We start from the raw sequence: 27,928 nt of genomic DNA, 5'->3' as shown, positions 1-27,928 counted from the left end.
AATGCCATTGTTGTAAAATATTCTTGAGGAAGATTGAGGAATTTATCCAGAATGGTATGCAATTCCATTGCAAAATAACACATGACTTCTCTAGACAGCTCAGAATATTTATAGTTGTTAAAGCAAAGACAAATATTTTGTTACAATGCTTAACTTGTGAGTTGCTTTGACTTTGATGGGAATCTACTTTCTCCAATATTTGGTCCCTGGGCCTCAAAATGTTGTTTATTCTGAGATGCAACCGCTGTGATTTACGTCTTGAAGCTAGCTTCCACTGCTTGTGCTCTCTCTGTGATGTGCTTCTGAAAGGGCATCATGAAGTCATCAAAATCTACCTCATATGTCAACCTCTCCCGGCGCAGTTCCCTCATTCTGATCAGCTCTGCTGTCGTGGCTTCAGGACTCCAGATCTTAAACAAACAACCACATCCAGAGTGAATGTTAGCATGACAGCCAATAAACATGCCAATATCCAGACAACCTTCAATCTGGTCAATTTAAAACTATCCAATTTACTTCTGGCAAGAGGAGAAGGGATGACAGAGGATGAGATGGTTGGATGGCATCACTGACTCAATGGACATGAGTTTGAGCAAGCTCTGGGAGATGGTGAAAAACAGGGAAGGCTGGCATGCTGCAGTCCATGGGGTCACAAAGAGACACAACTGAGCGACTGAACAACAACAACAACAAATTTACTTCTAAGTCTACTTTAACTTTTATCTCTTACATGACATTAGTGGTTACATGGCCATCACTGTTTCTGATGGTGACTATTTGAACAACTGAAATACCCTTCAGTTACCTCTCTGATGGCCCTGAGGCCAGCTGCTGTTCATTCTCAGGAGGTCAAAACCAGGAAGCAATGGAATTAATAGACAGCCTTTACATCTTGCGGGGAAGTCAAAATTATTTTCACAGTAGGGGGCAAAAGGAGCTGGTGGTCTATTATTCAGCATGGTTTGATGAGCATTAGCAAGACCACTCTTGTTCTCCAAATATGTCTTCACCTCTTTACTTGTAGATGTTTAAGGAAGCTATTTAATAGATCCAGTCTTGATCAGTATAAAACTCCCAAGTGAGATGGCGATAGTGTGTACAAAGAGGAAGGGTTGGACTTTAAGAAGTACCCAGAGAAAATATCTATAAAATTCAGTGACTACATGGCTACAAGGAATGGCACTGACCAAAGACAACTTCAACTATTCAAGGAAAATTAAGAAGTCAATACAGAAAATAAAAAGACAAGATATCAGAAGCTATACAAATCGGACTTACTTAGTTGTAAGCAGGATCTAGAAAAAGGAGAACATCAAATAACAACTTATCAAAAACACAGCTTATCAAAAGATAAGCTTTGGACAATTGTTTGGGTGCTCTGCATAAAAAGTATTTGAAAAAAGGCATTAGGAGTTTATACCATGTTACAATCTTTCTAAAGTACTTACCCTCTGTGGGATAAATGTGATATCCACTTTCTTGGTATAACCACTGGTAATCAATGAATTGAGATAAACTACATTATCTTTACGCATCTTCTTGTCCTCCACTATGGCTGGCACAGTGTATATTGCTGAAAGTGTTTCCTGGAAATGAGCAAAAACTCAAAAAATAACTATAAATTTCAAAAACCTGTGTATACTTTCTAATACTCTGAAGTTTAAAAAATGCTACTATATAAATTATGATTTGAAATGAAATAGAATATTATTATAACTTTGGGTGGGGAGAGATAACTCTTTTGCCTTGTTTAACTTAATTAGTATTAGTGACAGATCACAAAAGTCTTCAAGATCCATCCTTGATCTGTGGCCGTTATTAATCAGAAGGATGTATTCCTACTAAAATGATAATGGTGAATGTGTTAGGAGCTGTAACTGATCAATCTTCCTTCACCTCTAGCTATCCTTACTCTCTTCCTCCATGCTTGTTACTCTCTACTGTCTGCCGATCATCCCTTCAACTGTCTGCTTCCTATCACCTCTCAGTTTAGTTCAGTTCAGTCGCTCAGTCGTGTCCGACTCTTTGCGACCCCATGAATCGCAGCACACCAGGCCTCCCTGTCCATCACCAACTCTTGGAGTTCACTCAGACTCACGTCCATCAAGTCAGTGATGCCATTCAGCCATCTCATCCTCTGTCGTCCCCTTCTCCTCCTGCCCCCAATCCCTCCTAGCATCAGAGTCTTTTCCAATGAGTCAACTCTTCGCATGAAGGGGCCAAAGTACTGGAGTTTCAGCTTTAGCATCATTCCTTCCAAAGAACACCCAGGGCTGATCTCCTTCAGAATGGACTGGTTGGATCTCCTTGCAGTCGAAGGGACTCACAAGAGGCTTCTCCAACACCACTGTTCAAAAGCATTCAAAGGCGCTCAGCTTTCTTCACAGTCCAACTCTCACATCCATACATGACCGCAGGAAAAACCATAGCCTTGACTAGATAAACCTTTGTTGGCAAAGTAATGTCTCTGCTTTTGAATATGTTATCTAGCTTGGTCATAACTTTCCTTCCAAGGAGTAAGCATCTTTTAATTTCATGGTTGCAGTCACCACCTGCAGTGATTTTGGAGCCCAAAAAAATAAAGTCTGACACTGTTTCCACTGTGTCCCCATCTATTTCCCATGAAGTGATGGGACTGGATGCCATGATCTTCGTTTTCTGAATGTTGAGCTTTAAGCCAACTTTTTCACTCTCTACTTTCACTTTCATCAAGAGGCTTTTGAGTTCCTCTTCACTTTCTGCCATAAGGGTGGTGTCATCTGCACATCTGAGGTTATTGATATTTCTCCCGGCAATCTTGATTCCAGCTTGTGCTTCTTCCAGCCCAGCGTTTCTCATGATGTACTCTGCATAGAAATTAAATAAGCAGAGTGACAATATACAGCCTTGACGTACTCCTTTTCCTATTTGGAACCAGTCTGTTGTTCCATGTCCAGTTCTAACTGTTGCTTCCTGACCTGCATACAGATTTCTCAAGAGGCAGATCAGGTCTGGTATTCCCATCTCTTGAAGAATTTTCCACAGTTTATTGTGATCCACACAGTCAAAGGCTTTGGCATAGTCAATAAAGCAGAAATAGATGTTTTTCTGGAACTCTCTTGCTTTTTCCATGATCCAGCGGATGTGGACAATTTGATCTCTGGTTCCTCTGCCTTTAGATAATGTTAAAACTTTTCCTTCCTGAACTTCATACTCTATCCTGTGTCAGCCAAAGATCTTGAGGGATCCATCTGTTTCCCTAAAAGAAGCTTCCAGCCTAGAAATGTATTTAGAGCTTCCTGCTAAGGACAAATTCTTGATGTCTGGGAAACCCCCATAAACAACAATCTTCTGCTGATAATTTAGAGGGACCCAAACCACTCCAGATTACCTGGAACAATTTGGCATCTTTAAAGCCTTCTAGAGTCAATTTTCAGAATTATCCAAGTTACATATCCTAGGGTTCATAATTAAAAAAAAAATTCCTTGGGAGTTGGGTGGTAAGGTAGGTAGTGAAAGATTATAAAATCAAAATGAATGAAAATCATGCTTTACTTCTTTTCTCATAAATGTTACCCTACACTTCCCTTTTGGGACATCTCATCAAATCTGTATAATTCAGGTCTAAGTGTATACACTTCTAATATAAGTTTTTTTTTCAACATTCTAACAGTATTTGGTTCAACCAACTTGTTTTTTGTGTGGATTCTGTTTGCCATGACAACTTTTTAGACTTTTCAGTAATAGTAAATTTCTTGCTAGGTATTTCTTTAGAACTACTGGTACTGAAAACATGTACTACATATTATTTGCCCATGAACTGTAACAATAAGTAAATGGTGCTGCAGCCGCACCAGGTACTCATGAGGGGTCAGTTGCTTTTCATACCTCTTCCTTCTTAATCTCGGGGCCTTCAGTCTTTGCTTTGGGTTGTGGCTTGCCTTTTGGTTTTTGATTTTCTGCTGGTTTGGGCAAGTTATCCAGCTTTTCTTTAATCAAACCAATTATTCTACTGTCAGCATAAGCTTTTGCAACATCCATGGCACTATGCCCTGTTTAAAACATAAATTTAGAGTTTCATTAAACAGATTAATAATAAACAATGTAGCAAAATATCAGCTCGAAGTATGTGGTACTAAGGGTGATTACTGAAGCCAGTGATACGTATAAAAGTCACAGATTGGTTCAGATATTCTCTAAAGTGGTCCCAGCTCAAAAATTTTATCATTTAAAGTGTCATTTACCAGCAAGACCATTTCTTCTTGTTAATTATTTTGAGCATGTTTGATAGGAAAGAATGGTAGATTACATTTTGAATATCTGAGTGCTAGTTCTCTTCCCACAGTGTGCACATTCCTTCATGTGTGACAATTTTATGCTTTCCTCCTTCCTGTTGCGGAAGGAGGTATATTCAAAAAGTCTGGGGAAGCTGGAAGTCACAAGTACTCTATGCAGATGGCTGGATATTATGACCCCTGTTACATCCGCAGGCAGGCCTAACAATACTACCTGTGACTCAGAGGCAGCCTGAAGCAGCCAAAGTTATTAAAGCTCCTTCAGATCAAAAAGAAGCAATGAGTCCCACTCTCAAAACACCTCCACTTTTTCATGAAGAAAATTTATGACATAAAGTAGGCTTCCCATTTACTTCCTAGAAGGAGTCTTATTTCAGGAATTACTGTTTAGCTGTAGAAGGAATCTAAAGTCTACAGGGGCTTCAAACTATGCCAATTATTAGAAATTGACAGCTAAAACACTGTGATGACTCAAAATGTGATTTGCATACTGGTGTCAGTCTACATATTAATGGTATGGGCTCACAGTGAAGTAAGTATAGGAATTAAAGAGTAAATGTTTAGAAATTTTTATAGCAGTTTTATAGAATTTTTGTCATTTGAATCCAAAGATTTTAAAAAGTTTGGGTTTGTATTTCATAGGGTTCTTTTTCCTCTTCATTTTTCTAGTAAATCATTTTTCACTGTGTTTTACAAAAGTCTCAGTCTACAATGAATTACCAACATAGAGAACTGATTCTTTAACACTAGTGATTTGAGAAGCACTAAGTATAAGATAAAGTTCCATAACATTTAACTCAGGTTAGTTTTTGCAACAGTAACTTAAGGGAAAACGTGGTCCTGCAAGAAAAGATTTAGAAGGCTTGGGAATCTAACATAAATCCTCCTTTTCTAGCCCTAATCACCTATAATGAAACTCATACCTTTCCTATTCTCCAACTGGAATTTAGCACCGATGTCAAGTAGGTATTTTACAGTATCCAGTCTGCAGCTCTCAATGGCTCTACTTAAGGGAGTTGAGTTGTTGATTGAGAGGGCATCTACCACGGCTCCAGATTTAACAAGAAGCTCAACAATATCCTGTTGGCCAGCATGGCATGCAAAATGAAGTGGAGTCCACAGAAAATTATCTGTTGCATTAACGTTAGCCCTGTAAAATGAGATAGATACAGAAGCTAAAAATACGGGTTGATTCAAGCACTGGAGGCTAAAAATTCTAAGATTTCGTAGCTTTATTAAGTTGTTCAACTGTAAACCAAGAAAGATTTGGGTCAAGCTAAACTCTGTGCCATAATTTTTCTTGAACTGTGTTCTGCATCTGATAGTCAACTTTCTTTGTGTATATATACATTTTGTTTAGTTTAGAAGCTGCTTGGATCCTAGGGGCTACAATTTTTGTTAGATGTTAATATTGGGGAAAATTATAAAACTGGATCCAGTGAAGATCAAAGTTGACAGGAAATAGAAAAGCTACATTATTTCATTTTGTATCTACTTCCTCTGTATGTTATGAATTTATAAATACACCATCATTGTTAAAATTCTAAGCAATAAAATCTATCAAAAATTTTGTATCAAAAATGGTACAAATGAACTTATTTACAAAACATAAACAGACTCATCAGTTCATTTCAGTCGCTCAGTTGTGTCTAACTCTTTGTGACCCCATGAACTGCAGCACTCCAGGCCTCCCTGTCAATCACCAACTCCCAGAGTCCACCCAAATCCATGTCCATCGAGTCGGTGATGCCATCCAACCATCTCATCCTCTGTCGTCCCCTTCTCCTCCTGCCCTCAGTCTTTCCCAGCATCAGGGTCTTTTCCAATGAGTCAGCTCTTCGCATCATGTGGCCAAAGTATTGGAGTTTCAGCTTCAACATCAGTCCTTCCAAAGAACATCCAGGAGTGATCTCCTTTAGGATGGACTGGTTGGATCTTCTTGCAGTCCAATGAACTCTCAAGAGTCTTCTCCAATACCATAGTTCAAAAGCATCAATTCTTCGGTGCTCAGCTTTCTTTATAGTCCAACTCTCACATCCATATATGACTGCTGGAAAAACCATAGCCTTGACTAGACAGACTTTTATTGGCAAAGTAATGTCTCTGCTTTTTAATATGCTGTCTGGGTTGGTCATAACTTTCCTTCCAAGTAGTAAGCGTCTTTTAATTTCATGGCTGCAATCACCATCTGCAGTGATTTTGGAGCCTAGAAAAATAAAGTCAGCCACTGTTTCCACTGTTACCCCATCTATTTCCCATGAAGTGATGGGACCAGATGCCATGATCTTTGTTTTCTGAATGTTGGGCTTTAAGCCAACTTTTTCACTCTCCTCTTTCACTTTCATCAAGAGGCCCTTTAGTTCTTCTTCACTTTCTGCCATAAGGGTGGTGTCATCTGCATATCTGAGGTGATTGATATTTTTCCCGGCAATCTTGATTCCAGCTTGTGCTTCTCCCAGTCCAGCGTTTCTAATGATGTACTCTGCATATAAGTTAAATAAGTAGGGTGGCAATATACAGCCTTGATGTACTCCTCATAGACTCATAGACTTCAAAAACAAACTTCTGGTTGCCAAAGGAGAATGGATAAATTGGAAGTTTGGGATTAATATATATATATTACTATATATAAAATAGATAATCAGTAAGGACCTACTGTTTAGCATAGGGAACACCACTCAATATTCTGTAATAATCTATATGGAAAAAGAATATGAAAAAGAATGATACATGTGTGTATATAACTGAATTTCTTTTCTGTACATCTGAAACTAGCACAACACTGTAAATCAACTATGTTCCAATACAAAATAAAGATTAAATGAAAAAATAAAAAGCAAAAAAAAGAAAATTAATTCTTTCAATTTCATTAAAAGCAATTTATCATTCAGAAACTATAAAAAGAAAATAAAATTTTAGTCCCATTTAAAATTCACTGCCCAAAACTTCAAATTATCATTAGTTGCTTTATGTTACCACTTGATAATAAACACATTTAAATCTTTCTTTGACATTAAACATTATAGTAATAATAACAATATCTTTTTGTCAAGTCTGCAACTACTGGGCTACTAAGTGCTTTACATATTTAACTCATTTAATCTTCAAGAAATTCTGTGAGCTGAGTTCCATTATAGCCCCATTATTAAAGTGAGAAAACTGAGGCACAAAAAGGTTTAGAAAGTTACACCAGGTTATTCAGGAATGGTAAAAAAGAAGGACTTAAACCAGAGAAATTGCTTCTGATTAAAAAGTTAAATAAAATGTCATGCTTTGTTATCTTAAAGATATTTACAAATGAACCAAGGAAAAGGGAATGAAACATGCCTAGTCATTTAGTCGTTATGTACATGCTAAGTCGCTGCAGTCATGTCTGACTCTTTGCAACCCTATGGACATTGCCTGCCAGGCTCCTCTGTCCATGGGATTCTCCAGGCAAGAGTACTGGAGTGAGTTGCCATGCCCTCCTCCAGGGGATCTTCCCAACCCAGGGATTCAACTGAGTCTCTTATGTCTCCTGTACTGACAGGCGGGTCTTTTCCACTAGCGCCACCTGGGAAGCCCACTTAGTCTTATGGCCACCATCAAATTATTTGATTTGTTGGGATGCCCTCAAAAACAAAACAACAACAAAAAAAAGCAGATTTAAAAATGACTCCATGTAAAATGAATACATTCTAAAGATCTGCTCTACAATATTGTGATCATAGTTGACAATATTGCACCGTACACTTAAAATTTGTTAAGAGGGTAGATCACATGCTATTTTTGACAACAGTAAATATTTTTAATTTAAAATAAAATAAAAGGCACTCCACATCATCTAGGTAAAGCTCTGAGACCAAATTAAAATTGTTTTGGGAGGCCAGGGATACCCGATCATAAGGCTTCTTCCACCCCTAGAGTGAAAACTGCTCAGCTTTCACTTTGGCATTGTTGTACATGCTCTTAATGTTCCCATTAGCCTGATTCGCAGTATAAAGTCTATTTGTGGTCTAGACTTCAGGAATGAAGCCCTTTCTTGCCACTATTTAAATTCTAGAGTTAAATGTTTCTTAGTCTTCCTTTCACTTTCTTGAAATGTGAAGGCTCCCAAAAATCTAAATTGCACTCAAGCGAAAGACATACCCTTTTTCAAGAAGAAACTTGACTGCATCAATGTTTCCAGTGGCACATGCAGTCATTAGCGGTGTCTTGTAGTAATTATCCTTCATATCCACAGGTATTCCTGATTCAAAAGCCTTTTTCAGAGAAGCCAGGTCTCCCGCCTTGGTGATAAAATTAATGTTTGAAAAGACCTTCCCTGGATCATCAATATACCAAGCAGAGTCATCCTGAATGGGATGTTCTGGGGGGTGATCTCTGTTAAAGCGGTTGCAATCAGTTACATTCTTGTAGGTTTCGATCATGTAATACGGCGGCCCACCATCACTGCGGCGTGGAAACACGTGGTCGGGGATGATACAGATGGGGAGGGGTAAAACAAACTTGCCCACTCTGGCTCTTTTGGCCATCCCTTTTTTCTTTTTCTTAGGCCCATAGGATCCTAAGACATAAGACTTACTTAAATATCTGGTCCCTTTAAAGAACTCGTTAATATTGACCCCTCCACCCCGGACTTTTTCGTGAAGTTGCGCTATAGCAGCCAGCTGCTCTGAGTTCACAAAATCTTGCCTCTCCTCCAGGGTCAGCACAAAGTCCTCCTTGGTGACTGTCCCATCGCCCCTGTCCACAAACGAGAAGGCTTCCCGAAGGAAAGTCTCATGTTCTATTGACCAATCGTGAAGTCTCAGGAACAAGTGCGGATTCGGATTTTTGACCCCTGGCCTGGCCAGTTTATTAGCGATTTGCTCCGCCCGCCGTATTTCTTTGCTGGCTGCTTTGAAGCCGCCTTCCTTAGCCAAGTTCCTGGGCGTTTTATGCTCCAGATTCTTCCATTTTAGGTCACATCCTAAAACAGGAAACATAATGATTATGAATGGTGCTGGGGCGTCTGCCTGAGTTCACAAATGACATGCATCTGTTGTTGTTGTTGTTTAAATTTCCAGCAAATAGTCAAAAGTCGGTCCCCAAATTATTTGTATATAGAGGTGAGCAGTTATTATAATTACAGAATTAATCTATGATTACTCTGCTCAAGGTTATGCGGCAACCTGGCTGGAGGGGAGTTTGGGGGAAAATAGATAATACATTTATATGTATGGCTGAGTCCCTTTGCAGTACATCTGAAACTATGATAACATTATTCATAGGCTGTACTCTAATATAAAAGTGATTCCCTGTGGCTCAGTGGTAAAGAATCTGCCTGCCAGTGCAGGAGATGCAAGGGACTTGGGCTGGATCCTTGGGTCTGGAAGATCTCCTGGAGAAGGAAATGGCAACCCATTCCAGTGTCCTTGCCTGGAAAATTCCATGGACAGAGGAGCCTGGTGGGCTGTAGTCTGTGGGGTCACAAGAGTTGGACAGGACTGAGCATACACACACTCAACTCATATATAAATTTAAAACTTTTAAAAAATTTAATAAATAATTATTATTAACTTATATGCAGAGTACATCATGCAAAATGTCAGGTTAGATGAAGCACAAGCTGGAATTAAGATTACAGGGAGAAATAGCAATAACCTCAGATATGCAGATGATACCACCCTTATGGCAGAAAGCAAAGAGGATCTAAAGAGCCTCTTGATGAAGGTGAAAGAGGAGAGTGAAAAAGCTAGCTTAAAACTCAACATTCAAAAAACTAAGATCATGGCATCCAGTCCCATAACTTCATGGCAAATAGATTGGGAAACAATGGAAACAGTGACAGACTTTATTTTCTTGGGCTCCAAAATCACTGCAGAAGGTGATTGCAGCCATGAAATTAAAAGATGCTTGCTCCTTGGAAGAAAAGCTATGACAAATCTAGACAGCATATTAAAAAGCAGAAACATTACTTTGCTGGAAAAGTCTGTCTAGTCAAAGCTATGGTTTTTCCAGTAGTCATGTATGGATGTGAGAGTTGGACCATAAAGAATGCTGAACACTGAAGAATTGCTGCTTTTGAACTGTGGTGTTGGAGAAGACTCTTGAGAGTCCCTTGGACCACAAGGAGATCAAACCAGTCAATCCTAAATAAAACCAACCTTGAATATTCATTAGAAGGACTGATGAAGCTGAAGCCTCAATACTTTGACCACCTGATGCAAAGAGCCGACTTATTGGAAAAGACCTTGATGCTGGGGAAGATTGAAGGCAGGAGAAGAAGGGGATGACAGAGGATGAGATGGTTAGATGGCATCACCAAATCAAGGAACATGAGTTTGAGTAAGCTCTGGGAGATAGTGAAGGACAGGGAAGCCTGGCGTGCTGCACTCTGTGGGTCATATAGAGTCAGACACGACTGAGTGACTGACTGAACAACATTGTGAACACAAAACCTTAAGCTATAAATTTTTTCTTTCTGTGAGCTTCAGTTTGGTGAATTTTGAGGAAGATATTTTTCCAGTGAATAGTATCCATCCCCAATGGATTAAGAAATCAATCCCTGTAGATATTTGAAACAAATATCATATTAGAATACTTGCTGAAGAGGCTTCATGCCAAGTGGGAAAGAGTAAAGATGGTATTTAAATTTGGAAAGAACCTGGATTCAAACAGCTTAAGCAGGACTTCAGGCATCTAAGATGCTAACTGACTCTTGTTTCTTTTGAACGATTATGACTGTCCGTCTGTGTAAAATCTTATACTATGTTTTATCTGAATTTTCCATGAAATTCATGTAATTTATATTGACCTGCTGTTTTGCAGTAAGGTCATAAGAACAGCCTGTAAAAGTAATCTCATCAAATCTGAAAGAATTTCAGTATAAGAGTTGTGCAATTAGGCATTAAAATTCATTTTCCTTTTTTAGTCTCTGACTTAAAATGATGAGACCAACATTATATGTAAGCATTCTCCAAATAAATAAGCTTTTCTGAATGCATCAGGAAGTCTACTTAGTGGTATAAAGAAGGCTGTGTTGTCTGTAATAAGTGTCTTGAGACACTAAAAACCCATTATAAGTCAGACTATGAAGATATTCGTTCTAGTGTTTTGAATCTATGAGGCTCTTTTGTTGCCTTGCCAATATCACATAATCAAAAAAGATTGTCTAGCAATCAGTATCTCTAGCATCCAAAATGTAAAGGCAGCTGCATGTGAAAATATAACATCCCCCTCTAACACTTTATAATTTTATTCCTTATCAAAAAGAAAAATGATTTCAGCATTAATACTTCTGGCATTGTCAAAAATTAAAATTTCACATGAAGGCTGGTATATTTACTAGTGATAGGAAAACTCAAAAAGATTACTTGGGACAAAAAAAATTCTATAATTTTTATATTGGACAGTTTGAAGAATAGTGTGACTTATTGGGAAAAGGACCTGAGCCTTGTCTCCACAGTATAAAAACTCAATAGTGTAATTCCATAGTCATCTTGAGTATGCTACTTTTACTTAGCTTTTTCACTTGCTCGGGATGTCTGGGGGTTTATCTGCCATCTCCCAGTTCACTCGTGTACTTACCCCAGCACCAAGGATCAAAGGGTTTTAAAGCTGCTTTATCTTGCCACCTTCTGCTCCTAGTTTCCTCCCAGTTAGCAATTCTGTGTGGAATAAAGACTCCCACATCCCAGCTTAAAGATATGAAGGCATTTTCCCATACTTTTGATTTTGTCTTCTCTTTTATCGTTAGTAAATACAGATCCATTCATGCCCTCTGTGATTTACACTCCTCTGTCGCTGAGATACGTGACTTTCGGCTGACTGCTGTCAAAAGCCCCATGAGGAGATCCCTCCACCGGGGCTTCAAGAGAGCTAATCTAAACTCCCCACCACTCCCCTGGACATGGCCTCACACTGCCTATAGGGAGATGTAAATTACTCCAGGGACAAGATCGGAACAAAAGTGGAGAGTATTGAGGAAGTAGTAGTAGGAAGTAGTGGGAGAAGAATCCAGCCTTCATATTTAAGGATAGAAGAGGCTACACCCAGGGAGTTTACTCAGAAATGAGCATTTCGTGGCTAACGGTTTCCAGGTGCTCTGACTGCCTTAGATCAAGATTCTAAAGGTGGAAGTATAACTGATAGCACTCTCCTGTGCAACTAGGCCACCCATATAGCCCTGGTGAAGCAGTTGTACTTCCAAAGATGCTAGGGAACTCAAAACATTTTCAGACATTCGTTTCAGAAACAGTCTAGTCTTATGAGTCTGCCAGGAGGATCAGTCTTTTCTGCATCACCAGGCAAGGCCTTTGGCAAGCTTTGGCCCTGTACGTCTCAATTTGCTTTCTCTGACTTTATCCCAGGAGGACATAAATGGTAGACTATATATTGAGGGACGGAGAAGGCAATGGCACTCCACTCCAGTACTCTTGCCTGGAAAATCCCATGGACAGAGGAGCCTGGTAGGCTGCAGTCCATGGGTCGCTAAGAGTCGGATACGACTGAGCGACTTCACTTTCACTTTTCACTTTCATGCACTGGAGAAGGAAATGGCAACCCATTCCAGTGTTCTTGCCTGGAGAATCCCAGGGACGGGGGAGCCTGGTGGGCTGCTGTCTATGGGGTCGTACAGAGTCGGACACGACTGAGGTGACTTAGCAGCAGCAGCATATATTGAGGGATGTTTGTCCCAATAAGAAAAGAGTCAGCATGTTAAAGTTGAAGAAGCTTGTCTCAATCTGGGCAGATCTCTAGTTTTCAGAAATACACAATGTGAAAAATGAAGTGTCAGAATAATCTGCTGGGGGTGAGAGATTTGGAAACAAGATTTGAAAACTGTCTCTTCAGAGACAGTTGATGAGGGCAAAAATTGCATGTGGTACATTTTCCATTATCTCTTTATTTTAGGGGGATGGGGAAAGAATGTGAGCTTTGTTATAAGGTAAAAAAAAAAATCAAAGTGAATCAGTTACTACACCATTAGTTATGCAGGCATGTTAGTCTTATTTATAATGTTAGTGACTTCAGAATTTCTATGCCTGCTTAGAAGACAGGAAAATGAAAGTACTTTTTCTGTTCTATTATAGAGCTGCTGAACTTTAAGTTTCTATTTCTCATAAACTGGAAAAAAATAACTCACTACCATAACATTCAGCAGCATGCAGTTCCCTCTCTAACAAAGAGTTAATAACTTTGAATGTCCGTTTAATTCAGTTCAGTTCAGTTCAGTCGCTCAGTCGTGTCCAACTCTTGTGACCCCATGGACTGCAGCGTGCCAGGCCTCCCTGTCCATCAACAACTCCCGGAGGTTACTCAAACTCATGTCCATTGAGTCGGTGATGCCTTCCAACCATCTCATTCTCTGTCAACACCCTTCTCCTCCCGCCTTCAATCTTTTCCAGCATCAGGGTCTTTTCAAATGAGTCAGTTCTTTTAATCAGGTGACCAAAGTATTGGAGTTTCAGCTTCAACATCAGTCCTTCCAATGAATATTCAAGACTGATTTCCTTAAGGCATGTAATTAACACAAAATTAGTAAAAATATTTAAACTTAATTGGCTAATATTGCTATTTAAAAATTTTAAAAATATTACTATTTTAAGGAATTGTTGCTGTTTAGTTGCGTCATGTCTGACTCTTTTGTTACCTCATGGACTGTGGCCCGCCATCAAGGTATTTTCCCAGCAAGAATGCTGGAGTGGATTGCCATTTCCTTCTCCAGGGGATCTGCCCAGTGCAGGTATTGAACCTGTGTCTCCTGCTTGACAGGTGGGTTCTTTACCACTGAGCCACATGAGAAGCCCTTTTTAAGGAATACATTAAGCTATGCATAATATAAAGGAACGGAGAAGGCAATGGCACCCCACTCCAGTACTTGGCCTGGAAAATCCCATGGATGGAGGAGCCTGGTAGGTTGCAGTCCATGGGGTCACTAAGAGTCGACACAACTGAGCGATTTCACTTTCACTTTTCACTTTCATGCATTGGAGAAGGAAATGGCAACCCACTCCAATGTTCTTGCCTGGAAAATCCCAGGGACGGGGGAGCCTGGTGGCTGCCGTCACAGAGTCGGACACGACTGAAGTGACTTAGCAGCAGCAATATAAAGGAAGCCCCAGTGGCTCAGTGGTAAAGAATCTGCCTGCAATGCAGGAGGCACAGGAGACCCGAGTTCAATCCCTGAGTTGGGGAGATCCCCTGAAAGAGGAAATGGCAATCTATTCCAGTATCACATGGACAGAGGAGCCTGCCAGGCTACAGTCCATAGCGTCTCAGAGTCAGACATGACTGAGCGACTGAGCACACACAACATACATAACATAGTTTATATTCTCAAATTAACAGTTATTTAAAATATACAGAAAAATCTAAAGTAATAAATATTACTTTATTTATTCAAATATTTATTCAAAATATTACTTTGAAATATTATATTTCAAATGTTCCATTAAAGTTTTAATTTTATTTAATGCTTTTTAAATTTTATTTAATGCTTCTCCCACAAATATTTCCCCCATAATTTAAAATTACCCAAAATGTTATCTTTGCACTTGATGTGATAGTATATTTTCAAAAATAAAATAATTAAGAATTTGGACTAAAGACATGGTTTCTAGTGTTTGTCCTTTTTTAGATTGATGCTGCTGCTGCTGCTAAGTCGCTTCAATCGTGTCCGACTCTGTCCGACCCCACAGACAGCAGCCCACCAGGCTCCTCTGTCCCTGGGATTCTCCAGGCAAGAATACTGGAGTGGGTTGCCATTTCCTTCTCCAATGCATGCATGCATGCTAAGTCGCTTCAGTCATGTCCGACTCTGTGCGACCCCATCGACAGTAGCCCACCAGGCAACTCTGTCCACGGGATTATTCTCCAGGCAAGAATACTGGAGTGGGCTGCCATTTGCTTCTCCATTTTACATTGATATTTACATTTAAAAAAATAAGCATCTTAGTAATTGGTTGACTCATAAATAATTCTCTTTAGATTTTTAATAATAATCTAAAAATACTTGAGAAATGGATTTGTATTACTTTCTAGGTCAGATTTATGTTTTAACAGAAGGTAAATAAGAAAAAAATTTAATTTTCTTTCTACATATATATGTGAGATAAGCAACTGATGTTGACATGCTGAAATTCTCTGCTTGTCTACAATGTGGGAAAATCATAAGTTCTTTAGACATGAAATTGGTAGACCATTTACCTCGCTGAGCTATATATTTACAGCAATCTGCGAAACCACCCATGGCAGCATAATGAAGTGGTGTGTTGCCATTCATTGCAATCAACCCCATGTCTCCGTTGTATGCAAAAAGAAGCTTCAATATCTGCAAAATAAATAGTGGATATTGTAGAGGAATAAGAATGTACGTTTACCGGCTGAAAACTCAGGCCTAGACCTGTGCTATCCAGAGTGTCAGTTTGAATTAAATTGAAAGGAATTAAATAGAAAACAAATTTTAAAAATTCAGTTCCTTACTTCACTAGCCATAGTTTAAGGACTCAAAAACCGAATATGTTACTGTAATTGTACCATATCGTACAGCCAGATGCAGAACATTTCCATCACTGTCAGAAGTTCTGGAGCAGGGATCCTCGGCCTGCAGCATCTAACGCCTGATGATCTGAGGTGGAGTTGATGTAACAATAATAGAAATAAAGTGCACAATAAATGTAAAATGCTTGAATTACCTTGAAACCACAGCCACCCCCTGCTCCTCCCACAAGTCCGTGGAAAATCTGTCTTCCATGAAAGCGGTCCCTGGTGCCCAAAAGGTTGGGGACCATCTATCTGGAGTACAGAAAACTCTATACTCAGCAGGGCACTACCATTTTGGTAAATTTAGGCAACTTTAGAATGCATCTGCTGCTGCTGCTGCTGCTGCTAAGTCGCTTCAGTCGTGTCGGACTCTGTACGACCCCATAGACGGCAGCCCACCAGGCTCCCCCATCCCTGGGATTCTCCAGGCAAGAACACGCAGACTGTGGCAAATCAGGGGAGCAAATTCTTTACCAGACAGATGTGATTTCTACTGTCATTTATACTTTTATTGCAGGTAAGAGACCCAGTGACAAAAGTAAAGATAATGTTAGAACTCAGAAAAGAAATTTTAGATATAATTCAGAATTTTTAAAAATAGGATAGCATTGACTTCTAGTTTGTTTCTGCAGTATCACTATATGTATGAGATATCTTTTGTTGATATATCCAGATAATCAGAATACTTAACAGTTAAAAACTTAGGTGAGTCATTAGATGTACTTGAACATCAAAGAGATGAGATTAGGCCTTGTTCTCCCCCAAATTAGATCATACTGTATTGTAAAAATTCTCATATGTAATGGAGTCATAAAACAGAGTAGTAATATGTGGCAAAACTTTTCAGTTCTTATAACTGAAAGAAAAAAGTGAAAGTGTTAGTCCCTCAGTTGTGTCTGACTCTTTGCAACCCCACGGGCTGTAGCCTGCCAGGCTCCTCTGTCCATGGAATTCTCTAGGTAAGAATATTAGAATAGGTTGCCATTTCCTTCTACAGGGGATCTTCCTGACCCAGGGCTCAAACCCAGGTCTCCCACATTGCAGGCAGATTCTTTAGGGTCTGAGCCACTAGGGAAGCCCAGTTAAGAATATAGAAAAACATTATTAGTAATATTAAGAGTAAATTAGCAAACAGATCAAACTGAATAAAGAGCTAAAATAAGCCTTGAAGGATAATATCTGGTATGAAATACAATTCTGGAATTATTTTGGAAAATCAAAATGCAGAAAAAAATCTTATCAGTGTAACTTACACTATATTTTAAGATGCTGAGGAAAAGGAGAATATTTTTAGCAACAAATTTTATAGAATATAGTAGATTATTACATCAAAAAAGCCTCCTTTGGCGGCAAAGTGTGCAGCATGATGTCTGTCATTGTCAAATGCATTCACGTCCCCTCCTCTTTCCAATATCCCTCGAACTAGTTCTGTCACTCCCTCTCTTGATGCTTCCATTAAAGCCGTGCGACCTGTGGACTGGACATGAAACAGACCAGATGCTGTTTACCCCTGTTATACTACATGACACATTCAGTATAGACATGGTCTAAATCCATTTGGCCTTAGAGTCACACTGACATTTTCAGTTTTGTACAGTTTTATTGGTTTCATGTAACAAACAGGAAACATGAAGTCAGTAAAATGGGTCAGTGTACAAAATGTGGAATTCTATAATCAGAGTCAAGGTCACACCAGATTTTCCTATGAGAACATCATGCTAAAAAATGCAGTTTCTTGCCAAGAAAGTAGAGCAAAAAGGGAGAAAAGAGGGTAAAACATATGCTAAAATTAGGCTACAGGTGTTTTCTAATGAGAAGACAATCTATTTTTATTGTTGGGAAATGACAATTAAAAGAAAACTCAATAAATTTAGCCAAGTGAGGAGAGGGAGCAAAATAATTAAGGGAAACAGCAGAGCTACCTATTTTCTTCAGATGATAAATTTTTATTAGGCATCAGGAATATCTTTTCTATTTCCTGTAATGATCTTTTAATATTGTACATAATAAATACCAATTTTTCAAACATAATTAGGAAAACAGGCCATAGAATCATGGCCATGCCATATAAAGATAATGAAAGTCTATGATTTTAAAGCATTTTGAACAGAAATGAAAAGTCTGTAAGCTAACACGATAATTTTACCACATTCAAGTGAAAAAATACAATAACAGGATTCTGTAATTGAAAAAAAGGAATATTTATAATCAGAGAAATAGTCTTACTGTGTTGATAGCATTTGGATTGGCTCCTTTTTCCAAAAACGTCAGGCATACATCCTTAACATCATGTGCTTCTTCACAAGCTCTAAGGAATATTGGCTTTCCTTCACAGGTACAATTGTTGACATCCGCACCATGTTCCAAGGCAATCAGTGCACACCGATAATGCCGCTTAGTAGGTAAAATGCAGTAAAACAAAATACCTGCAGAAAAATAGAATCCCCAAAGAACAGTTAACTAGTAGTCTCTCTACATTTGAAGCAGGTAGGAAGGAACAAAGAATAATTTTAAAATTCATAATTAGCTAGTTGAAGGTGAGATAGAGCAAAGGCATTTATGCCTTGGTTTTCTGTCTGAAATCAACTGAAACACCAAGACAGAGAAACCAAAAAGGAACCCCAACCTCTGATAAGAGCTAGAAAACAGTCATAACCAAAATGTGACAGGATCTTGTTTGAGAAGAATCTGAGTGCTGGAATGTGAGCCCCTGTTGACCTTGGATATTTGGCATCCTATAATCTATACACCAGCATCCTCCTTAGAATATGCAGGAGTGTGTGTGCCCGAGGGTTACTGGTGGATCCCTGGACCCCCTTTGAAACTGCAGAGTGGTAAGGGAGGTAGTACTGAATGATGAATTGTGTACACTAGCCACGTTTACAGGGAGCAGGCTGCCTGTGCAGTTGCAGTGAGAAGAAAATGTAGATGGCAATTTGTTCACTGCAAAGAGAAAAATGCTAACTCCTTGTATCTGGTATCTGTGACATACAGACCCTCAACATAATCCATGTCAAAAATGTACTACAGACTAGGAGTATTGTTTATAAACCCCGGTCAGAGTTTTCTTAAGAAACTCAAGTAAACAGCAGACAAACTCCAAACTGACTTTGTAATGACTTCACTCTAAAAACAGACTTCTTTCCAATAGGAACAGTAACCAACAAAAAACCCGCATATGACCTATGAAAAAAGTTACTGAAAGAAAAGGAAAGGAAGCTGACAAACACTAGGCAAAAATTGTATAATCAAATAACTATACCACATGAAAATCATTGACTGATCCATCACTGATAACAAAAATTTAAATATAACTTTTTCTGAAACAAAAATGTAAAGGTAGACCAAACCAAAAAGATAAATAGAAGGAAAAGGTGAATTTGAGCAAGTATATCTTATAAAAGAAATGGTAGAGAAAAATAAAACCACTAAAGAAATGAAAGTCACATGGAAGCAGGAGAAAGGAGAGCAGACACTGCCAAAACCATAGTCAGGGACATGGAGGAAAACGTTGAAAGAACTTGAAAAAGATCCAAGAGTTTAAATGGTCTAGAAAGGCAAATAATACTTAACATGTATGTAATTAGTGTTCAATAAAAGACTAAATGGGACAGAAAAATGGAGAGATATAATAAAAGAAAACCCTCTTGAAGCAAAAACCTAGATCTAGCAGCAATATACGGGATCTCAGGAAAAACTGATTAGGAACAATACATAATACGTGCCTAGACAAAACTAGATAAACAAAGTGTCCTGTAAGCAGCCAGTTAAAAATTCAAGCCCTCTCTAGAGAGAAAATGTCAAGTTTGGCTGCAAGACTTTGGCACAGCAACATTCAGTGCTAGAAAATAAGCAAAGGAGTTTTACAATGTCACTCGGGAAAGAAAACAGGGAATTTTTAACACTCAGTCAAGCAATTGTTTATATAGAAAAGAGATGAACATATAAACTTAAAGATTCAAGAAATCAAAGTATATAAGCCCAAAGGAGTGAGCTAAACTACTCAATGACAAAAATGAGTCTAACAGGAGATCAACAAGGAATATGTGACTAAAAGACCCATGATAGATGCTGAATCCCTTCAATCATTGAATCAAAGCTCAATCACTTTGGGAATTCTAGATACAGAAAATAAAATTGTAGTTCACAATGAGGGAGGTGGGAGCGGGGTTCAGGATGGGAACACGTGTACAGCTGTGGCGGATGCATGTTGATGTATGGCAAAACCTATACAATATTGTAAAGTAAAAATAATAATAATAATAAAATTTAAAAAAAGAAACTAAAAACAGAAAAAAAAGAAATAATAGGGAAATTTAGCAAAACTTGTAGGGAAGAGAGGAAAGAAGAGAGTTTAAGCATTCAATTTTCTTTATCTTTTATTGCAGGAGTTTTGAGATATTATTAAAAATGGACAAAAGGTATGAAAAGAATCATTGAAAGAACTAAAATGATTATAATTTACTAAAATTAGATACTGGAAAGGAGGTGACGGGAAGAATTGTTGTACCAATCTCATCTTTCATAGAAAAATATCAATGAACACTGTTTAGTGTGCTGATTTGATAAACAGAGGTTTATGTATATGTAAAGCCATCAAGTTAGCCATTAAAAGAACTAGAAACAGACCATTAATTTTAGAAAATATGAGAAGGAAGATATACACACATATAACAAAACAAAGATCATATGGACCATAGAGAAAATTATTTTTGCATGTATTTATCTGTGTATTTATATAAATTAAATATATTATGCTTTTATAGAATAAAATAAATGACAGTTCTGTAGAGCATTTGGAAGGAATGATGCTAAAGCTGAAACTCCAGTACTTTGGCCACCTCATGCGAAGAGTTGACTGGAAAAGACTGGATTCTGGAAAGACTGTCGATTGGAAAAGACTCTGATGCTGGGAGGGATTGGGGGCAGGAGGAGAAGGGGACGACAGAGGATGAGATGGCTGGATGGCATCACCGACTCGATGGACGTGAGTTTGGGTGAACTCCGGGAGTTGGTGATGGACAGGGAGGCCTGGCGTGCTGCGATTCATGGGCTCGCAAAGAGTCGGACACGACTGAGCAACTGAACTGAACTGAACTACCATTAAAATAAAAATACAATTTATGTGAAAATCAAAACTGAAATATATTTCATATAAACATGCATCTGAAATAGTTACTCAAACAGTTAAAAACAGAAAGATGGTCAAGGATATGTTGAAAATCAAAGACAGAGAAGCCATAGCAGGCAAGAGTGAACCGACACAACAACAAAGCAGCAAGTCCAGGTTTTGCTGTTGTCATCGTTGTTTTGGTTCACTTTTGCCTGTTATGACTTCTCTGTCTTTGATTTTGCATTTCAACATGTCCCTGACCATCTTTCTATTTTTAATTGTTTGAGTAACTCTCATTTTTCAATCTTCATTTCATGTATTTTTATTTTAATGGTAGAGTTTATCCAGTTTACATTTATCTAGATGCTCCATAGAACTGCCCTTTGTTTTATACTATGACAGCATCACTTGCTCCGTTCCCCCACCTCCCCAGTCCACAGAAAAATGGTCTTCCACAAAACCAGTCCCTCGTGCCAAAAATATTGGGGACCACTGTTGTATAGGGCTTTGAAAGGCTTCTGGGTTTTTTTAGAATGAAAACATTAAAAAATACATTTGACTCATGAGTGCATTGAATAATTGAATAGTTGTTCCTTTTCTTTGTCCTCTTCTCGTTATAAGCAAGTCACTTATCAAATACCATGTCCACAGAGAGTTATGAAAGCAGATTCTGTTCCTGTCAGAAAACATTAATTAATGGTATAAAATAGGATTCATTTTCTAATGTGGGACTGATGTTAATGGCTTTGTACTTGAAGAAATTCTTTGGAACAACTGATTAAGTCTACCAGTTTATGTTAAGCCTGATGGTAATTTTCTTAGTAATTTTCATGAGGCTGCATCATGAAAGATGATGCAGAACCTTGAATTGTTTGGATAAGAAGCTTCCAGATCGTGGTCTTAAGACGGGGTTTGGGAGGGAAAGAGTGAGACAGTGCTGGCTCGCCTGAATAATCACAGACATGTCATATTTCTATGATTAAGTCATATTTCCAAATATAGTTTTAAAACAACTGATAGAAAGTTTGGAGCTTATGTCAGAATCCACCTTAGTTCCTCAAGTTCTCAAATGCAACTACTTTCTACATAGACTGCTCTTGAGAGCAAAACCCTAGCTCAAGTATTACTTGAGGTTCTAACATGTCAAATTCTAAATGGATTTTATATTTTACAATAAGTGATTATGATTATGGAAATATCAGTGTGTCATGTTGAAAGTTCTCCACATTAAAAACAAAAAGATTAATTCTAATATTTTTTCTCAATGAGAAAGTTCTCAGAACTGGTTTTCCTAAGAAACATCTACACTGTTTTCAAATTATGGGAAGATATGAGAGTGAGAATCTAGCCTCTCAATACTACATGCCATGAGTAACTCCCTTCTAAAGTCTGAAAGCAAACAATGCATTATATTGACTTCTAAAGTTAAGAAAAAATGCAAATCGAATTGCATTTACTAGATAGAATGCTAAGAGTTTTTACCTTTTCCTTCATTATCAACAACAGTCATATCGGCTTTTGCTTTGGCTAATATTTCCATGGACAATTCATGGCCCAGTTCTGCAGCCCTCATAGTCGGAGTACAGCCCATTTTGTCTTGCACATCAGGGTGAGCACCAAGGCTCAGGAGAAAGCTGACCATGTCGATGTCATTGGAAACTGAGGCTAAGTGCAGAGCACTGTTTCCATTGACTGGGTCTGTGAAATTGATGAGTTCAGGATATCCGAGCCTGGTCAACTTCTCTATCTGCTTCTTGTCTTTGTTCCGAACACACTGAAGAACTTTGTAGATCTGCAGGTTCTCGAGTCTCTTATCTGCTAAAGCCATATCTGACCAGCTTCTTGCAAATGCCTTTGTGGGCCAAACCAAAAACTACAGCAGCAAAAATCAAAGCAAAACATAGAACTCAGAGTTACTTTTTTCATCCTGATTTTGACTACACAGTATTCTAAGGCTTCCCTAAGAAGAGATGCTGTTTCTTATGAAACATTATTACCATAATTTATTGTAACTAATTTCATGAAAGCAGAAATTACACATAAGCACAAAAATACTCAGCTAGCATAATGTTAAAATATTTCAAAACAAATCTTCCATCATAAAGTAAACAGGGTAGGCAGTTTTCTTATTATCTCATTTAATCATCCCTCCTTGACACAGCCTTACCGTTTACCCATGAAGAAGGTGAGGTCAACTAAACTGCCAAGCTTCCCACTACAATGCTCTGTATCAGCACATCTCTCACAGTGTAGAGAACACACAGATTTCAGCACTTTAAAAATGCTATAAAGATTGTGTAGAAATGTGAACTGCTCATTATAAACAGGAATCTCTTGAGCTCTGGGAAATACCAAAGATGTGATGGATGATTCCTATTTTATCTTATGTGGGAATGAGGCAGGTAAATGATTGAGACGCAACTGTAAATTTTCATAAATAATCCCACTAAGTTGCAATGAGCCTTCTAATGCATAATTTTATCTCTTACTGCTTATTCAATTCCAAAACACGTTATTTTGGGTCAAGTAGTAGACCACGTTGTTGTTGTTCTGTTGCTTGTGTCCGAATCTTTGCGACCCCACAGACTGCAGCACGCCAGACTTCCCAATCCTTCACCATCTCCTAGAGCTTGGTCAAACTCATATCCATTGAGTCGGTGATGCCATCCAACCAACTCGTCCTCTGTCATCGCCTTCTCCACCTGTCTTCTATCTTTCCCAGCATCAGGATCTTTTCCAATGAGTTGATTCTTCACATCAGGTGCTAAAGTACTGGAGCTTCAGTTTCAGCATCAGTCCTTCCAATGAATATTCAGGACTGATCTCCTTTGCTGCTGCTGAGTCACTTCAATCGTGTCTGACTCTGTGCGACCCCATAGACGGCAGCCCACCAGGCTCCTCCGTCCATGGGATTCTCCAGGCAAGAACAATTAGGATGGACTTGTTGGATCTCCTTGCAGTCTAAGGGACTTGCAAGAGTCTTCTCCAACACCACAGTTCAAAAGCATCAATTCTTTGGTGCTCAGCTTTCTTCACGGTCCAACTCTCACATCCATACATGACTACTGGAAAATCCATAGCTTTGACTAGACGGACCTTGTTGGCAAAGTAATGTCTCTGCTTTTTAATACACCATGTAGGTGTGTCATAGCTTTTCTTCCGAGGAGCAAGCATCATAATTTCACGGCTGCGGTCACCATCTGCAGTGATTTTGGAACTCAAGAAAATAAAATCCATCACTGTTTCCATTGTTTCCCCATCTATTTGCCATGAAGTGATGGGACCAGATACCATGATCTTAGTTTTTTTAATGTTGCGTTTTAAGCCAGGTTCTTCACTCACCTCTTTCACCTTCATCAAGAGATTCTTTAGTTCCTCTTCACTTTCTGCCATAATGGTGATGTCATCTGCATATCTGAATTTATTGATATTTTTCCCTGCAATCTTGATTCCAGCTTGTGCTTCATCCAGCCCAGTATTTCATATGATATACTTTGCATATAAGTTAAATAAGCAGGGCGACAATATGTACTCCTTTCCCCATTTTGAACCAGTCTGTCATTCCATGTCCCATTCTAACTGTTGCTTCTTGACATGCAAACAGGTTTTGCAGGAAGGAGGTAAGGTGGTCTGGTATTTCCATCTCTTTCAGAATTTTCCAGTTGTGATCCACACAGTCAAAGGCTTTAATGTAGTCAACGAAGCAGAAGTAGATGTTTTTCTTCAATTCTCTTGCTTTATCTACGATCCATTGGATGTTGGCAATTTGATCTCTGGTTCCTCTGCCTTTTCTAAATCCAGCTTGTACATCTGAAATTTCTTGGTTCACGTGTGGTTGAAGCCTAGTTTAGAGGACTCTGAACATGACTTTACCAAGCCTGTGAAATGAGTGCAATTGTTAGGTATGAAATTAAAAAACTCTTGCTCCTTGGAAGAAAAGCTATGACCAACCTAGACAGCATATTATAAAGAAGAGACATTATTACTTTGCCACCAAAGGTCTATACAGTCAAAGCTATGGTTTTTCCAGTAGTCATGTATGGATATGAGAGTTGGACCATAAATAAGGCTGAGCACTGAAGAACTGATGCTTTCAAACTAGAGTATTGAAGAAGACTCTTGAGAATCCCTTGGACAGCAAGGAGATCAAACCAGTCAATCCTAAAGAAAATCAACTCTGAATATTCATTGAGAGAACTGATGCTGAAGCTGAAGCTCCAATACTCTGGCCACCTGATGTGAAGAGCCAACTCAGTGGACAAGACCCTAATGCTGGGAAAGACAAAAGGCAGGTGGAGTAGGGGATGACAGAGGATGAGATGATTAGATGGCATCACCAACTCAATGGACATGAGTTTAAACAAACTCTGGGAGGTAGTGAAGGACAGGGAAGCCTGGTGAGCTGCAGTCTGTGGGGTTGCAAAGAGTCAGACATGACTGAGGGACTTCTACTTCACTTCACGTCCTGCCCCTGGAACCTCTTGTTCCCTCTGCCTACAGTGTTCTTTGCTCAGAATTTCTGTTGGCTGGCATTCTCACCACTCAAATTGCAGCCACAATGTTACATCATCCTTTTGGTTTATTTTCTTCACAATATTAAGTAAAACATTTCTATATATAACATCTAGAGACCTGAAAATAGAGATATATTCCATTTATGTGCTGTTTGTCTCTCCCACTAGTAGCCAGTATTCATGGCATAGAAGCTTTATATTTTGATTATCATTGTCTCTCCATCACCCAGAACCTGACTTCTATGAGGCAGCCAATAAATATTTGCTCAATAAATGATGACTGAAGGTTAAAAACTTGAGTGGAAGAAACAAAGAAAACGCCTAAGTTTCTGGTTTGAGCAACCTGCCTCTGAGATGGAGTACTCAGGATGGGATCCAGATTGGTTACGGAGTATAGACGGCTAGCCTTTGAACATGCTGAATTAGACTTCACAAGGGGATGGGAAACGTTATTCAGGCAGAGATCTGAGTCTGGTGCATGGGAATGATGAGGTTTTTGGCAGTTGCAGTCAGTCCACGACTGGGTGAGGGCAAGGAGGAAGGTGTTCCAATAAGTGACCACCACAGTCAGATTTGTGCTGGGGCCCTTCCTTTCTTCCTCCTCTTCTGCCTGCTGTTTATACTTTGTGCTTCCTCTTTTGCTGTGGAAAACATCAGCTATCACATGGCGTGTGGCTTTAATGTTCTGCTTGCTGTAGCCCCTCTGTTCCCTTCTAATCTGTTTACAATGTGTGATGGACTAGGAATTGATGAGGCAGTTTTTTAGCACCATGTGTATAAATAGGCTCCCATTAAGTCCCAAGCTGCTTGAGAACTCATCCTCTTGGCCTTTGTTGCTTGGCTTGGTGACATTTATTTTCGCTGGCATTTATGGCTTGTTGCATTATTATTAGCCTTTTCTGGTTAGGTGCACGGTTGTCTTACCTCATACATACATCACATACAGAATAGGATAAGATGCTCCTCTAAAGCTTATTGCTTACACTGAGTTGATGCAACCTCATTTGTGAGGATAGAGACATGCTTGAGGGTTGTCTCTGAGTGCAATGCCCCTACAAATAACTAGCAGCATATGGCCTTGTCCAATTAAGATACAAGGATGACTTAAGCAGCCCATAGGTCAGTTTTATGGCTTGCATCTCTTGGCGAAACCTTGGAGATGCTGAGGAGAGAGCAAAGGCCTTGTGTAGTGCTCTTTGCTACCAACTGATAAGACTGACCCCCTTGGGGGAAACAGAAATCCTGCCCTCTTAGTCCTGGGTTGCTCGTAGATTGTGTAGCATCTGATCCTCAGGAGGGTCACAACATACACACACATCTCAGTACCTCTGTGTGGCCCTGGAGCATCTTGGCAAACCCCTATCTAAACATCCCTGTGGACAATCTCAAAAGGAAGTGGGAATAATGGAATTCCTCAAATTGAAGTTCATGTTTGGAGTCTGGATATTCTGAAATCATATGGAAATCTACAGGGTGTGTGTGTCCAGGTAAATTTTTCCCTTGTAGGGAGAGATCCACAGAGCTCACGAACTTCTCAAAGGAGCCTATGAGGCAAGAGTGATTGGTTACAAAGAGGAGAGGTACAGTGAAAAGGGTGTACGATGGGAAACCAGATCTGTTGCTCCCCCGCCCCCACCTTGTGTTTCCTCCTCCTCTGCAACATTATCTACACAAAGGAGTTGAATAAACCTTGACAAGTCACCTACCTAGTTTGTGCCTTGGTCTCTTCATCTGTGAAATGGGGATAAGAATACTGCACACTTCACGGACTGTGTGAAGCAGAAATGAGGTCAGCTTTGTAAAGAATTTAGCCAAGTCTCTCCACACAGGCTGGCCATGAATAAATCAAACATCTGTGGGTTTCAGCTCATCCATAAGCCAAGGTTTACATTTCGGGTGTTCTTTACTGTCCCCTACAATTTTAAGTCTCAGAACAATCTAGAAGGGAGGGAGGGTATGATGTAATTTCAAAAGAAAGTCCAGGTGACAGGGACGAAGGTGCCGAGCTCACCTCTTAGTCGCCTCGAGGATCAGGAGCCAAAGATATCATCGCTCCGACGCGCCTCCTCTCGAGGGGGCGGGTTTTGGCGCGGGTCCCAGACGCGACTCTGGGCTCCCCCAGCCCGGCTTGGGCGGCCAGTCGTGAATGGTGTCCCTTTGGGTAGAGCAGTCTAGCAGGCTCGCGGGCCAGCGGGGAAGCGAGTGTGTGTGTCCTTGGGCTCTGGACCCGCCGAGGGCGAGCGCGCGGCCCGGTCTCCGCAGGGGGCGGGGGAGGGGCCAGCGGCCCCGCCCGATTGTGAGGTCCGGCCGAGCGAGTGAGGCCTGCTGCCACGGCAACCGGCCAGGTGCGCGGGGCGGGGCGGCCGGGGCTCGTCTCCGCCCACCGCCCGCCGCCCCGCCCACGGGGTGGCCTGGTCCTGAACTCGGGCCCCGACAAGGATGCGAGGAGGTGTCAGCGCTCACAGAGCGGATGGCGGGGGCCCTGCGGCCCTTGCTGCCGTCTCCAGGAGGCCTCCCTT

The 27,928-nt window shown here is 39.7% G+C and overlaps 1 protein-coding gene across 2 annotated transcripts; it reads right to left on the bottom strand.

Annotated features, from left to right (window-relative positions):
* Positions 1-94: 94 nt before the first annotated feature.
* On the bottom strand, positions 95-27,509 carry ANKEF1 (ankyrin repeat and EF-hand domain containing 1). 2 transcript variants are annotated; one of them, XM_061435600.1, is made up of 11 exons: positions 27,421-27,509; positions 24,238-24,773; positions 22,378-22,768; positions 18,009-18,208; positions 17,110-17,259; positions 15,447-15,570; positions 8,403-9,225; positions 5,198-5,424; positions 3,868-4,031; positions 1,449-1,586; positions 95-410 (listed from the first exon to the last, which is right to left on the bottom strand). In XM_061435600.1, the coding sequence occupies exons 2-11, from the start codon at positions 24,286-24,288 to the stop codon at positions 252-254; spliced, it is 2,427 nt and encodes an 808-aa protein (XP_061291584.1). In that variant the 5' UTR covers positions 24,289-24,773; positions 27,421-27,509; the 3' UTR covers positions 95-251. The 2 variants fall into 2 exon arrangements, with proteins under 2 accessions (XP_061291584.1, XP_061291585.1); XM_061435601.1 differs by lacking the exon at positions 24,238-24,773.
* Positions 27,510-27,928: the final 419 nt, after the last annotated feature.

Source organism: Bos javanicus, chromosome 13, assembly GCF_032452875.1.
Source record: "Bos javanicus breed banteng chromosome 13, ARS-OSU_banteng_1.0, whole genome shotgun sequence".
NCBI classification, from domain to species: Eukaryota; Metazoa; Chordata; class Mammalia; order Artiodactyla; family Bovidae; genus Bos; species Bos javanicus.
This window is presented reverse-complemented; position numbering and strand designations above follow the sequence as displayed.